Source organism: Echinops telfairi, unplaced genomic scaffold (assembly GCF_000313985.2).
Source record: "Echinops telfairi isolate 266 unplaced genomic scaffold, ASM31398v2 ScPeMD7_7424;HRSCAF=8462, whole genome shotgun sequence".
Lineage (NCBI taxonomy): Eukaryota > Metazoa > Chordata > Mammalia > Afrosoricida > Tenrecidae > Echinops > Echinops telfairi.
In genome coordinates this window covers 74,567,968-74,584,387 of record NW_022111324.1, presented here as the reverse complement: position 1 = coordinate 74,584,387, position 16,420 = coordinate 74,567,968, and the positions used below count along the sequence as shown (strand labels likewise).

Genomic DNA, 16,420 nt, shown 5'->3' with positions numbered 1-16,420 from the left:
TAACCTAACTACAATTCTTCGGGGGTGGCCCTGCTCCCTACTTCCATTTGGGAAAAGATTATGGAAGATGTGGATGCTATGACAAAGTGTGGGAAAGACAGCATACGGTGCCCGGCTATCAGAAAAAATAGAATCTAAGTGAGTTGTCAACGAAGGCCACATGGAAGCAGCACACCAGCCTATGTGATCCAAGGATGGTAGCTAATGAAATCCAAGGCCGGAGGACGGCCTTGTAGGAGAGCTTCAATTCCGAGTGCTCGCCTTGCAGAAGGCTTCGGATGACAGGGAACGCCCCAGATCCATATGCTGAGTCCCTTTGTGGGCGAAGCCTCCATTGAACTCCCTCTGAGTGTGCCGAGAGATGGGAATAGCCTTGCCTTCGGAGAGCGCTTTGGAAAGTGGATTGATGCAGCAAAGTTAGGTTTGAACATCGTATCATTTTTTTCTCTTTTGAACCACTTTAGATTTGTTCTTGTTTTTATCATTTCCTGCTTTCTTTCGGGTTGAGGTCTTTCTCTATTTTATTTTGCTGATGTTGGTGCGTTTTCTTAGGGTCATGGCAGGGGAGCTGGAGGGAAACGGAAGCTGATAATAATGAGCACAAGAATGAGGAAATGTTCTAAAAATAAAATAAAGTGGCTAGGGTCTTGCCTGGGACTATAAGGGCTTGATTCTGGTTTTCTTCAGCCTTGATATGCTTTTACTTCTTTACACGGCCTCTCTTTGCCTGCTTCTTCCTCCCAGTGGCAAAATCGGCACTTTGGGAGAAAAAGGCCAGAGAGACCCACAGACGGGGAGAGAAGAACATCAGGGAATATTCCTGCCAAAGGCAGCAGGGACCTCTCCAGGTGAAGGCAAGGTACATTAGGTATGCTTTTAGCTTCAGAACAGAGGAAAACATTTTCTGTTTAAGCTTAGGAGGAACTTCATGCTATCAAATTTAGCATAAAAGTTAATTATGATGATAAACCTTTGAAAACCCAAATCTTTCTGTTGACTGGAGTGTAGCCTGCATTTGAGTCAAGACAAAGAGGACAGGAGCTGGTATGATGAGAGAAATACACCCCGAGCTTAGTAGTTAATCAGCGTTGTCATTTTCAAATGTTAATCCATCTCCTGATCTTCATTTGTTTTGTCTTTATTGATCAACCTGGCTTTGTTTGTTTGAGCTTTAAGTCTTGCAAAACAAGTGACAATCAATGGCTTGTTCATCCTCCTCTGAGTGTGTGGTTACGTTCTTTGTGTGGCTGAGTTTGTTTTTGTTTTTATCATTTTATTGGGGGCTCATACAGCTCTATCACCATCCATCCATCCATCCATCCATCCATCGTGTCAAGCACATTTATACATTTGTTGCCCTCATCACTTCAAAACATTTGCCTTCTACTTGAGCCCTTGGTATCAGCTTCTCATTCCCCCCCTCTCCCCCTTCCCTCATAAACCCTTGGTAATTTATAAATTATGATTATTTTTTCATGTCTTACACTGACTGATGTCTCCCTTCACCCACTTTTATGTTGTCTGTCCTCCTGGGAAGGGTTATATGTGATCATTGTGATTGGTTTTCCCTTTTCTACACCCACTTGCCCCTTACCCTCCTGGTATGGCTACTCTCATTATTGGTCCCAAGGAGTTGATCTGTCCTGGATTCCTTGTGTTTCCAGCTCATATCTGTACCCATGTATATGCTCTGGTCTAGCCGATTTGTAAGGTAGAATTAGGGTCATGATAATGGGTGGGGAGGAAGCATTAAAGAACCAGAGGAAAAGTATATGTTTCATCGGTGCTATATTTCACCCTGCCTGGCCTGTCTTCTCCCCGTAACCCATCTGTAAGGGGATGTCCAATTGCCTACAGATTGGCTTTGGGCTTCTACTCTGCACTCCCCCACCATTCACATTGACATGATATTTTGTTCTGGGTCATTGATGCCTGATACCTGGTCCCATTGACACCTCATGATCACACAGGTTGGTGTGCTTCTTCCATGTGAGCTTTGTTGCTTCTCAGCTAGATGGCTGCTTTTTTATCTTCAAGCCTTTAAGACCCAGATGCTATATCTTTTGATAGCCCGGCACCATTAGCTTTCTTGACCTCATTTCCTTATGTACCCATTTTGTCTTCAGCAATCATGTCGGGAAGGTGTGCATCTCCGAATGCCAGATTATTAGAACAAAGTGTTCTTGCATTGAGGGAGTATTTGAGTAGAGGCCCAAATAGACAAGTATTTTTATAGATGCTTGCTTTTTTATAATTATTATCATCCCATTACACACACACACACACACACACACACACACACACATACACACAAAGTCTTATTATTCAAACAAATATAAGAACTGAATTAAATATTCCTGAGTCTAACATTCTATTCTTCCAGGCCTTTCTCCTTCCCTCCATCCTTAAGTCTGTTCCGTCTCTGGTAATGCCAGGTTTTCAGAGATGACCAACAGTAGTTATACTCACTGTGAATTTAGGAACGAGTGCTGGTCTAATGTCCTTCTGACTATCTGATGATCCCAAAGGCCTGCTGGGAAGCTTCTCTGGGGAGCTGAGTGGGGGTATCTTGGCAGTTTCTCTTAGCGTCGTGCTTTTGATCTGTGGATGGCTCTCCTTGAGACTCAGGTGCTGGCTGCTGCTCTCTCTGCCCATCAATCGCAGAGTCTGGACACAGAGGACCTTGGTCCTCAGGGAAATCAGCTGAGGGGAGCACACAGGTCTCTCCTCTGTTTTCCATCTCCCCTGGCTCATCCGGCTTTAACACATCGATGTCATTAGGGACCCTAAGGAGGCAGCTCTTCTCTAGTCGTGTTCTGAGCGTCTTCCAACCCAAGGGGCTCATCTTCCATCACGATATTTCACAGCGTTCCACGTTATGCTTCAGGATTTTGCAGTCCAAGTTTTTAGAAGTAAATGGTCAGATCCTTCTTTTTAGTGGGCCCTAATCTGAAGCTCTGCTGAAACCTATCTACCATGGATGGGTGACCCTGCTGGTAATTTAAATACCAGTGTCATAGTTTCCAGAATTGTGGGAACATGCAAGACACCACAGTATGACAGATAAGTGGTAGAGCTCATTATTAGAATTATGAAAATAAGAAGCCAGCACTTTTTTTGGAGGCTTATTGGTGGATGGTCAATGAAGCAGAGTTATCTGGGAGCTCTGGTGGCACAATGGATTGCACATTGCCTGCTAACCACAAGGTCGGGAGTTCCAAATCACCAGCTGCTTCTCAGGAGAAGGATGCAACTTCCTGCTCCTGTAAGCAGCGGCAGCTCTGGAAACCCACGGGGGCAGCTCTGGAAACCCACGGGGGGCAGCTCTGGAAACCCACGGGGGCAGCTCTGGAAACCCACGGGTGCAGTTCCGCCATGCCCTTTTGGCTTGCGATGAGCCACATCCAACTCGATGGCACTGAGCTGGGAGGTATTTTTTTGGATAATTTAGAGAATAAGTCTAAAATTACTCTTTGAAGAGTTAAAAAAGTATTCAATTGATTTTTTTAAAACTCCTCCCCAAAACAGCACAGGTGTCCCACAAGGGAAAGGCAATAAAAATCTGTTAAGTGTATAAATGAGAACTCTATATCTTTGACTATGTCTAAGAATACTCTCTGCAGTTTAGAAATTTTACTACATTTTTTCTTACTTTAAGAATTTCAGGGACAGAAATCAGGCATATTCATTGGATTACATTGGAAAAAATAATATAATGGCTTTTGCCCAGAGGATCAGAAACAGGAAAGATATATCAATCGAAACATTCAAAATATAGCTTTAAAAATTTAGGTCTAGAGCAAACCTCTATATTTTCACTTTTCAAGATAATCTGGGAAAGTATACAAATATCAAAATTTGCAAGCACCCAAAGTCCAAGTAAACAATAGGAGTCACCCAGCTGGATAATACAAATATGTTCCTACCTCATTTTTTTGTGTCATGACTTGGATTAATGAAAAGTTTGAAGACAAAGAAATGTTGTTTTCAGCGCATATAGTCTCCCATTTATTCACAATCAGCTGTCGAAATTCTGCTGTTAACACGCCACTGTAGACAATGCACGCTGCTGACAGAAGAATGTCACCCCAAATCCCCCTCAACTTCTTGTCAATTTGAGAGACTGTTTCCTGCCATCGAGTCTAAATTAGAAGATAAATTGAGTTATTGACATTTGATATAAAACATCAGACATATATTATGAGATGTTTAAAGGACGAATGGCTTCCAAGCAAGTTTAATCTGCTAATTGTTATTCCTAGTACTGTTCTCACATTGTAGTTGAATAACAATCAATAATGTATAATACTTTAAAATATTTGGTTTCTGCGGGGAACATTGTTCCCGTTCTTGGATTGGTCAATGGTGTCAATGTGCTAATATAGAGAACCATTTCAAATCCTTTGTCTGAAAAAGCAGGATGATTTTTAAAAAAAAAAGGATAATTAAAATGTTTAAAAAAAGATTTATTCTCCTTTGACTAGTGTTCCATCATAACAGCAACCAACAGAACTTGCTCTTACTTATTTGCTAGACATTTTACACGGAAAAGCTCATTTGATGTCTTCAATAGCTCTGCTAAGTAGATCCTATTAACTTCATTTTATTTTTTAAGGTTATTTTATTGGGGAGTCTTACAGCTCTTATAACAATCCGTGCATTACTGCATTTCAATACAAAGAAATCGAAGCTTAGAGAAGTTAAGCAACTTGCTCCAGATTACAAAGTCCTGAGAGGAGTTGCTGGGATTTGAACCCAGTTCTCCAGCCTCAGGCCCTGCTCTAAGTCAACGTGCTTCAACCAGGTATGTGCTTGAATGGTCAATGTCTAAAACACTTAAGTAAGGATTTTCTTCTGGAAGCTTAAAATCTGGCACAGTCCACTGTGGCTTGACATATAGGTGGCTCCCAGGGAGATCAGGCCACTTCTGAGAGCTGTGGTCTCCTTTTGACTGGTCTGATTTCATCACCGCCTCCTGTGCTGTTCAGGAGTCTGTAATGACATCTACTTAGTTAATCAAACCAAATAGAAATCACCTTGAAAATGTTGTCACATCCCTCGAGGAAGGTAAGGTGTGACTAAGTCCTGATTTTAGTGAGCTCCGTGTGGATTCAAGTATAGAGAAACACACAAACAAAACTCCCTGCCATCGTGTCGATACCAATTCATAGCGATGCTGTAGGGCAGGGTCGAACCGCCCCCTGCGGGTCTCTGAGACTGGAATGCTTAGGGGGTGGACAGACCTGACTTTCTCCCAGGAGGCAGCTGGAGGTCTCCGGCTACCAGCCTTGGGATTCTCAGCCCCGCGCGGAGCCCACTACTCACAAGGGCCGAGAAGGGGGGAATCAGAGGGGCGATAAAAAGAAGAAATAAAAGGGGTCGGAAGCTTGACAAGAGCCCATAAAGGTCTCTTTCTTCCACTGTTTTATACACTTAGCCGGGGGCACTCTATGCGTAGAAAGGGAAAACTTAGGGCGTATGCTTTGAGAGGTTTGCTCAGGGGCTCTATAGGAAAAAGAAAGGGCTGAGGGCTTATGAACAAAAAGAAAGAACTTCTCATCTTAATCCGTTATCTCTGTTTTAGGACTGCTTGACCGGGAGACATATATTTCATTCTATCTGATCGTAATAAGAAAGTGGAGAATCAGGTAGCTTTGGAAGGCATATGATGGAGCTTGCTGTGAAAACTGTCTTGTTGTTTTGCAGGCCAACGAAGGGAAGCCGTGCCTTTTCATCTTCCAGGGCAGTCAGTAGGACAGATGCACACTGCAAGCGCTTGGTGGCCAGTATTCTCCGATTGGCTAAGAGTCCTTTTTCGGCAACAATATCTTTGTAGGTTGCTTGTAAAGAGAGCAGATGTTCTTCAACCTGAAAGACAATTAATTTGTTATCGAGACAATCTTTTACTCCCATTTTGCCCTGAGAGTACAATGTCACTTATAAAAAGTGTATAACGACTTCATTTTTATATCCTGAAAATATCCTCCTGGGACTATGGAATCTCTTACAATAAAAAAGTACATTCTAGTTGTTAGACCACTCCTCAATATTAAAGTTTGTTTATAAAAAAGTGTGATCTTTCTTCCCCAACAGGCCTTCCTGTAGACTTGAGCAATTGGAGATTCATCATTTTCTGACTTTTTTTTTTTTTTAATTAATCAATTTATTGGGGCTCATACAATTTATCACAATACATAGATCAATTGTGTAAAGCACATCTATACATTTGTTGCCCTCATCATTCCCAAAATTCTCTTTTTTAACACAGAAAACTGTATCTTGTCTAAGTCCTTTATTTAAGAAATTAGGTGAGCTTTTAAACCTCAGATACACTGAGCAGACTAGAGGAAGGGGTAAGTTTTGCAGTTTGGCTGGTAGAATGAAGGGATGGTGAAATTACCCCTTGGCTGTCACCAGACAACAGTTATTTTCATAATTAACTGATGAGAAGATGTTCTTCAATTTTCATGTACCTTGGTAATGCTTCTGCTTAAAAACATTTGGTGAACTCTAAAAGAACTACTTGCCTAAGGAGACATTTAAAATGTTATTCCTGTCAATAAAAACATCCCTGATCTACTCGCAACCTTCTCTCCTAATTCATTTTCTATGTTCCTTCTTTGCCATAATATTACACTTCAGCCAGATTAGTTTGCTGGAGATTTCCGACACATTCCTTAACTTTTCTTACCTCTGGGAGTTGATCCTTCCCTGGGGCCTGCATGGGCCTCTTTCCTTAAAGGAATGCAAATCCCAGGCGCCCTTTAAAATCTTGTTCCACATCTAGCTGGCACGAAGCCTCAGCCTGGCCAAATCTACACAGCTGCACTGTTAATAAGAATTGTCTGGACAGTATAAATAAATTGCTTACCTTTCATATTTGAGTTTTATTGTCTTAGTAACCCTTTCATTGTTATTTATATTTTGTAAGATTTTCAGATCGGTTCAAAATCTTTCAAGGCAGCATTTAACATGGAGATTTGAACATGGTACGCATTTACTCTTGTATGTTCAAAATTCTGTTTATTGAATACTATTTTTAATTTTAAAATTTCCATTCTATATAGGCGTAATATGCTACCGTGGTGAAAATAACCATTTTTTACCACAAACTATGCCCAGTGCCATACTTTCATTATTTCATATTCACTCCCTGTTCATCTGCAGTAATTACTGAATTGTTTGTGCTTTTATATATGATAATCATTTGTGTCTATTTGCCCACCCCCTCTATTAATTATTTCAAAGAAATCCCCCTTCCTTGATACTTATGCTCTTATATATTTTAAGATATTAACATGTAAGGGCTATTGATTTAATTAAGCAAATGAAATGGCTATTTTCTCAAGGTAATATTTTCGATGTTCATATGACCCGGTGTGTTAGTCTGGGTTGACTAGAGAAACACATTCATAGACACTCATAGGTGTGTAAGAGAGAGCTTTATATCAAAGAGCAATTGTATATTAAGAAAACCTCCTAGCCCAATCCAGATCAAGTCCATAAGTCCGGTATTAGCCCATATGTTTGATACCAATTTATAATTTCCTCTTCAGACTCACACAACACATGCAATGACTCTGAATGCAGGAAGATCACAGGACTGTGGGTGGAAAGTATTGTGGATCCAGTGGCAGTGGAAGCTTCTCAGCGGGGTCTCCAGGTGGCTCTTTCAGCTCGAGGGCTCTAGTGTAGCTCTGCGTGTCTTATCAACAGGAATGTCTTGCAGGGAGTGAGTGAGTGTCCTACCTCCAGTGAGCCATTTATCTCCTTAGTGCCTCCAAATGAGGTCATCAGGCCTGATTGACAGGCTAAACTCCACCCCTTCATTCTTCATACTCTCAAATTGACAACGTATTGCGTAATCACCACAACCAATATATTCCGGTATTATTTCTTTCCTCCCAAGTTCCCTAGATTTTTCAGAAATATTTTTTTATGTTTGGACCCAAGTATGCAAAAGACAATTTTAAAAGTAGAAGAGAATCCGCATATGAGTGGTACACACACAATGGAATACGATTCAGCCATTAAAGGAACGGAGTCCTGATCCATGCTGCGACATGAGTGACTCTGGAAAGCAGCATGCTGAGAGAAGAAGTCACTCACAAATGGGACATGATTGTACTTGTATGGAACATTTAGAATAGGCAAGTCGATGCAGACCAAAATTGATGAGAAGTTACCAATGGGGAAAGAAGCACTCATTTTGTGGGGAACACTAAGCTTCTGTTAAGGGTTATGTGTGCACAATATGATGAACACAGTATCATTGAGTTGCACCTATGAAGAATGTTGAAATTGCAAATGTTATATTACATGTTTATTTACTATAATAAAATAAGTATTATAAAAAGTACTAAAATCTTATTGGGATCTATCTTTAATAAGTTAGATATTCAAATCATATTGACCTCTTTTTGTTCTGTGCCATCCAATAAAAATGTCATGCAAACCACATACATAATTTTATATTTTCTGGTCTCACTGCCATCAAGTCCATTTGGACTTATAGCAACCCTATAGAACAGGGTAGAACTGCCCTTGTGGGTTTCAGAGACAATCACTCTTTAGGGGAGTAGACAGCCTGTCTCTCTCCTGTGGAGCAGAGGATGCTTTCAAACTGCTGGCAATTAACTTTAAGAATATATTTTAAAATATATGCAAACCTGTTATCATTTTCATAGGTAATCAAAACTTACTGAGGTAGCTCATATTCTTAAAAAAAAAAAACCCTACATATTAAGCCATTGAAATTCTATGAGTACTTTACCCTTGCAGCACATCTCATTTGAATTAGTCACACCGAGCTACAATGTGCTCAATAACCATGTGTGACCAGTGGGTGCCATATTAGACAGTGCAACTCTACACAGTCACCTGGGTGAGTCATCCACTCAGTATAGTAGCTCCCACCTATGTGCTGATTCCTCAAACTTTCATGTTAATTTCATCGCCTCACTTATTAAATAACTTAATCATCCTTCCTTGACTAGAGATGGGCTAGGGTCCTGTAAGTGTGGGTTGAGGAAGTGGGGGAATGTAGCCGAGCTTGAAACTATACTGCTGTGAAATGAGATGTCATAGGTGGAAGAAAGTAATAAAAACAAATTCCAGCATGGTTGTGTGGGCTGCCTGTTCAGGACTACAGAATGTGTCAGACTAGAAGTACGTTCCTAATATTGAATAGTCGGGTTCAGTTTGAAAGGAAGTCAGAAGGCAGGTGTCAGAAAGCAGATGACAGCCTTGAACACACCATTCTCTGTGGATAGAAAGAGGACATGCAGGCAGAAACAGAGCATCAAGTAAGTTGGTAAACGATGGAAACAGAGAGGCCTTCTTGGAACAACAGAGAAATCCTTAGGTTGTTTTTTGTCTGCCTTCTCCTCACTTTTAATATTCTTCTAAGTGAGCCCCTTCCCCGTTACTCATGATATTAATTTTTGCCCTCCAACCCCTGCTGCAGGGGTTCAAATGTGATTCAGACTGGCCAACCAAAATGCCCTATGTAGCCAACCTAGAATTCTTTCATTTGCGCTTGGAAGACTCCAGGGCCTGTGGTTGGGAGGCTCTAAGTTGATGCCAGTTAAAGTCTTTACCAAACTAAAAACCACAAAAACAAACAAAGCTCCCTGCCCTCATGTCGATTCTGAGTCACAGTGCCCCTGAAGGAGGGGCAGAGCTGCTCCGGTGGATTTCCAGGTCCCAGCTTTCTCGGAGGAGGGGCTGGTAGAGCTGCTCTGTGGTTAGCAGCTCCACTTGTCACCCACGGCGTCACCGAGGCTCGTAATGCATCATTAGAAGATCTAAACTATGCTCATCCCGCACGCTAGGCTGCTTAGCAAATGTGAAAACTTAGAATACAAAGGCCTCTTTAACAACCGTTTTAGAGCAGCTCATAAAGGCATCAAGAGTTAACAAACAAAAATAGGTCTTACCATCATTAAACCTCTTTGTTTCTCAGCCAAACTTTGTCGTGCGATTTTAAGGACATTTTGAGCTTCAGTCACTTGGATTTGCTTAGGGCCCATCACCTGAAAAAGAATGTCATCACATTTATTTGAACAAAACCAGCGTCACTATTAAAAATGACACGCTTGGAAGAAAGGTCTTAAATGTTCTTAAGCTATTGAGATAAAAGGAATATGGACTAGCCTCTGTATGGGAGAAAATAGAGAAAAACAAATAAAACACTGGCTGGTTGTCCTAAATGAAAACATTAAACATCTGGCATGTGTATAAATTAGCACGATGCTTGAGTCCAGCGGTTTTCATTGAGTATTGTTTTCCCAGAAGTTCATTTGGGCCTGGTCCAATCAAAGCCGTTTCTGGGAATTCGCTGGGCCGTTTTCAATCCTGGCATTTCTCGGGGGAACAGCGTACCTTTTGCACCTCGTGGTAGTTGTTCAACGCTATCACCCACTGGCACATGGAGCAACAAGCTAGAGAAACTAGAGCAATCTTGCTTGGGTTGAAATCAGGCAAGTTTATGATTTTTTTCAGCTTCAGGAAAGCCTAGAGAGAACATAGTCCATGCATTACAAGAGCAAGAACGAGTAGGGATCAGAAGTTTGCTCTCATCGCTGCTAGAAGGAAATTTCATTTCATGGAAGAAATGCCACCGTCTTCACAACCATGGGCTCCAAGATATTTACCTGAGTACCCAATGGGCCTGGCACCAGCACATTGGTTTTTCTTCTAAAGGTAGGGAAAAGTCTCTAATGAACACATGGGGTTGTCACTATGGTTATAAGGGTTCGATCATAGTTTTACTAAAGGAATAAACAATACAACAGAAGCAGAAAACCAAACCCAAACGAAAACCCAGGTCAGCTTTCTCCCATGTTGGTGAACTGGAGACTAAAGAGGCCTGACATCAGTGCACCTTAGCTGTGAGGCGATGGGAACATCATCTCGGATTCCGGCCCTACCCACTCCCCTCCACAAGCCACCGAGAGGAGCAGTGGCAGAGCCCATTCCTGCTCAAGGTCTGTGGAGTCGGTGAGGATGGATGACTTGTGGCTGGCTGAGACGGAGAGGCTCACTCACTCAGCTGTGGCACACGTTCATGGGCCCCCCACCTTGTGAAAGTGGCGCAGGACTGGGCGGGGGTTTCATTCTGTTGTGCACAGGGTCGCCTGACAGCAGCTCAGAAATGGATTTGCAATGCAGCTGCCTTTAGGAGCTGTAATCAGAATGAAGTCTTTGTCAGACGGAGAGGCCCTTTCCCTTTCTAATCCGGCACTTCCCCCTTTGCCTGGAAGGATGGAATTCGTTGGCAGAATTATTTTGATGATATGCGCTCCATTCTCAATTTATTGTCGGTGTTGTTATCAATTTAATATGTGCTTATGCTTTTTGTTTACCTATATTTCTTCGGAGGAGAAATTTTCATTATTAATTTATTTATTTTGCTGTTGTCGAGGAGCTATCGGTTATTGCTAGTTTCAAAAGAGCAGGGGGGCTCATGAGGGAGGGGGGAGTGGGGAGGGAGGGGAAAAATGAGGACCTAATGCCAGGGGTTTAAGTGGAGAGAAAATGTTTTGAGAATGATGAGGGCAATGAATGTACAAATGTGCTTTACACAATTGATGTGTGTATGAATTGTGATAAGAGTTGTATGAGCCCCTAATAAAATGATTTAAAAAAAAAAAAGAAAAGAGCAGGGGGTTGGATTTGTTAAGGATGACCCAGAGAGTGAGCAGTTGTCACATTAATTCATAAGTACCATGCACATAACATATCACTATGTGCATGTAAGCTGGTTGCTCATGTATATTCCCGTACTTCCATACAGCATTGATAATTATTGTGACTGATTAATTTAATGGTATAGTAAGTTATTTAGTGTGTGTCTTCCCTGTTATAACATAAGCATTATAATATCAAAGAATGCTGCAGTTGTAAATGATTTTATCCCAGAACCTACCTAAATTCTCAGAAATCCCAATCACGGTCTGGGGAAGACCGCCCTCTCTGGATTCTCCAGAGAATCTGTTCCCGGGGCCTCCAGCTTCTTCCTTTGTTTGGTTTGAGATGAACTTGGTTGTCACTAAAGACTCCAAGGTCATTTCAATTTTACTTTTCCTCCTCTTTTTTTAAAGCTACTCAGATCATTATTTAGGTCTGAGGGATATGAAATCCGGAGGGATTTTCTAAAAAAAGAAACATACTGTACACACACACACACACACACACACACACACACACACTTCATCTTAAGAAACAAAATTAACAATAACATTCCATTAAACCTTCCATAGATGTGATTCTCTCTCCCTCTGCCCTTCCTCCCTCCTCAATAACCAGTCCCCCCCTCTCTCTGTTCCTGCCTCTGTCCATGCCTACCTCGTAGTCATCAAAGTCATGTCTATCGGTGTAAAAACATTTTGTTTTCTTTGGTTGCCTTGTAACAATGGTGTAATTCAGTGTTTATCTTTGTGAGATTGACGGGGCTGGTTGAGCATTATGTTCTCCAGCTCTGTTCATGGGTTTTGGGTTGTCATTGTTTCTAATTGATGATTAATATTCCTTAGTATGAATGTACCAGAGCTTGTTTGTCTATTCCTTTAGAATTGGGGGTTTTGGTTGTTTCCATATTTTTGCTATTATGGAAATTGCTGCAACTAAGGTAGGTGTGCATATGTCTGTTCATGCTGTGTTCTTGAGTTTTTGAGGGTTTATACTCAGTAGAGAGATTGCTGATCAAAGGTACTTGTATTTACATTTGTTTCAGGAAGTGCCATGCAGATTTCCATAGAGGCTGTCCAATTCTACAGTCCCGCCAGCAATGTAAAAGCATTCTGATCTCTCTATATCCTTTCGAGGATTTATGATTTTGTTTTATTGAATTTTGCTGAAAGTGTTGGTGTGAGGTGGTATCTTATTGTTGTTTTAATTTATATTTGTTTTATTACTAATGATCTCAAACATATCTTCATATGGTTGTTGGCAACCTGTATGCCATCTCTGGTAAATTGTCTATTTGTGTTCGTGGGCATTTTCTTATTGGGTTATTTGTATTTTTCTTGTTAAGATGTTATAGTTTTCTATAGATTTTGTAGTTATCTATAGACTATTTCTATTCACATTCAAGGAAATCCAATCAACACAACTATCATTCAAATTTATGTACTACCCACAAAAGTTAGTGATAAAGAAATAGGAGAATTTTACCCAGTCAGAAAGTGATCAAATATGCAATAAAAATGCATGGGTAATTTTTGGTGATTGGAATGTAAATGTTGGAAACAGAGGAAGGAACAGTGGTTAGAAAATATGGATTTGGCAATAGAAATGAAGCTGGAGATCGCATGATAGAATTTGGCAAGACCAACAACTTGCCTATAACAAATACCTTTTTCAACAATACAAAGGTGTCTACACACATGGATTTCTCCAGATGGAATACACAGAATCAAATTGATGCCTCTGTAGGAAGACACGATGGAGAAGCTAACAGCGGGCCAGTGGCTGACAAAGGAACAGGCCATGAACTGCTCATATGTAAGTTCAGGATCGAGCTGAAGAAGAGTAAAACAAGTCCAGGAACAGAGTTGTTGTATTGAACACTAATGATAGAAGAGCTGATGATCTGTGTGATGATTTCAAGAACATCACAAACAACAAGAATAAAGGCAGGGCAGAAAAAGAAGATCAAAGTGGATGTCAGAAGAGACTCCAAAACGTGCTCTTACTCATTCAATAGCTAAGGAAAATAGAAGAAAGAAGGAAGTCAAAGAGCTGAATAGGAAATTTCAAAGGACAGCCCGAGAGGACAAAGCCAAATACTGTAGTGGGATGTACAAAGAGCTAGAGTTAGAAAACCAAAAAGTAAGAATGCTCAACAGATCTTAAACTGAAGAACTCAAGAAAAAATTCAAGCCTCAAGGTGCAATATTGAAAGCTTCTATGGGAAAAGCATTAAATTATGCAGGAGGTCTTAAAAGAAGATGGAAAGAACACATAGCGCCACTGTCCCAAAAAGAATTAAGCAGCAACGTAGTATCTCAGAGGACGCATACGAGCAAGAACCAATGATGCTCATGGAAGACCTTCGAGCTGCATTGAAAGCATTCGGTGAAGACAAAGGTTTCAGGAGTTGACGGATTGCCAGTGCAGTGTTTCAACAGCCTGAGGAAGCAGTGGAAGCACTCACTTGTCTGTGCCAGGAAATTTGGAAGACAGCTACTTGGCCAACTGATTGGAAGAGATCCACATTTATATTCTTTTGAAAGACAGATGACTCACACTATAGAATAATTATCATTGATATCACATGAGTAAAATGTTGCTGAAGATCACCCACAAATGGTTGCAGCAGTACATTGACAGGATTCAGGTTGGATTCAGAAGAGGATGTGGACAAAGGGATGTCATTGCTGCTGTCGGATGGATCTTGGCTTACAGCAGAGAGTACCAGAAAGATGTTTACTTGTGTTTTACTGACTATGCCAAGTCATTCAACTATGTGGATCATAACAAACTATGGATAGCCTTGAGAAGAATGGGAATTCCAGAACACTTCGTTATACTCAAGCAGAACCTGTACATGGATCAAGAGGCAGTTGTGCAAACAGAACAAAGGAATCTTTCATGATTTAAAATCAGGAAAGGTGTGTGTCAGGGTTGTATCCTCACTCACCATCCTTATTCAATCTGTACGCTGGGCAAATCAGCAGAGAAGCCGGCTTATATGAAGAGTGCGACATCAAGATTGGAGGAAGGCGTATTGACAATATGTGATCTGCAGATGACACAACTTGCTTGCTGAAAGAGAGGAGGACTTGAAAGACTTGCTTGTGAAGATCAAGGCTTGCAGCCTTCAGTGTGGATTCCAACTCTACACCAAGAAGACCAGAATCCTCACCACTGGATCAATAGGTAACGTCATGATAAATGGAGCAAAGTTTGAAGTTGGCAAGGATTTTGTCTTGCTTGGATCCATAATCCATGCTCATGGAAGCAGCAGTCAAGAGATCAAAAGATGAGTTGCCTTAGATAAATCTGCTGCCCAAGACATCGTTAGAGTATTGAAAACCAAGGCTGTTGCTTTGAGGACTAAGGTGTGCCTGACCCAAGCCGTGGTATTTTCAGTCGTCTCACAGGTATGTGAAAGTTGGACATTGAATGAGGAAGACTGAAGAAGAAGTGATGCATTTGAATTGTGGTGCTGGAGACGAATATTGAAAGTCCCACGGACTGTTAACTGGACAAACCAATCTGTCTTGGAAGAGGTATACCCAGAGTGCTCCTTAAAGGCACGGAGGGTAAGACTTCATCTTACATGCTTTGGACAAGCTGTCAGGAGAGATAAGTCCTTGGAGCACATCATGCTTGGTAAAGTAGAGGGGCAGTGAAGAAGAGGAAGTGCCTCAAAGAGATGAGTGACCCTGTGCTTGTAACCCTGGGCTCAGGCACAGGCACATGAGCGGATGGGGCAGGACAGGCAGTGCTTCCTCTCGTCGTGGGTGGGGCCACTAGGGGGTTGAATGGGCTCAATGGCACCTAACAGGAGAGATTTTGGAGACTGATCCATTATCTGATGTATTATTATCGAATATTTTTCCAATCTATGGATTCCCCGCTGACTCTTTTGATGTGTATAAATGTCATATTTTTAGTATGTCCTAATTATTTTTCTCCTATAGTGTGGGTATTTTCCATTATGTTTGGTAGTGTGTTTATGACTTGTATTAGGGTCCTTAACTTTGTTCCTATTTTTCACTGATGGTATTCATAACTGTGTGATTTATATTTTATAAATACTTAACTATTTATATATTACATCTTGAGTTCATTTGGTACATGGTGTGAGGTATTGGTCCTGTTTAATTCTTTTGCAGGTGAAGATGCAGTTTTTCCAGCACTATTTGGTAAAAAGGTTCTCGCTTGCCCATTTAATGAGTTTTAGTCCTTTATAAAAAATTAGGTGTCTTCAGTGTGGGAATTACACCCATTCTGATCCCACCACACCGAGGCAAAGCACTGGGGGAGTGCAGCAGAACAGCAAGGGAATGAGGCACCAAGGTCCCCAGGGAATGCTGAAGGCAGACTTTGGGGCCAGGGAGTGGTGCCCCAACAGACTGGACTGGAAAACACTCCTAAAGGCCAACAATCCTTGAACTAACTTCAAGCTTTTCTTTCTTGTTGTGTTTTAATTTGTTCTTTGCCAGTGGTTTGTTGTTGTTGCTGTTTTGTTGTACATTGTTGCTTGGTTTTGTTCTGTCGTGTTTTTGTGCATGTTATTATCTCCACAGGTCTGTTTAAGTAAGATAGGCTGGATGAACAATATGGAGGAGAAAACAACGGGACTGACAGTTCTGGGGGGACATGGTAGAGGGGGAGATGGGGGGAAAGGAAGTGGTGTTAACAAACCCAGGGACAAGGGAACAACAAGTGATCCAAATTGGTGGTGAGG

At 41.3% G+C, this 16,420-nt stretch overlaps 1 protein-coding gene across 1 annotated transcript in view; it reads right to left on the bottom strand.

Annotated features, from left to right (window-relative positions):
• The window catches only part of DNAH14 (dynein axonemal heavy chain 14), a 387,990-nt gene that overhangs the window by 59,174 nt on the left and 312,396 nt on the right, over positions 1-16,420 (bottom strand). Inside the window, exons 61-64 of the mRNA XM_030887822.2 lie at positions 10,384-10,515; positions 9,939-10,034; positions 5,728-5,868; positions 3,927-4,142 (exon numbers count right to left, since the gene is read on the bottom strand). Of these exons, the coding sequence (XP_030743682.1) occupies positions 3,927-4,142; positions 5,728-5,868; positions 9,939-10,034; positions 10,384-10,515 (585 nt within the window). The remainder of the gene's footprint in view (positions 1-3,926; positions 4,143-5,727; positions 5,869-9,938; positions 10,035-10,383; positions 10,516-16,420) is intronic.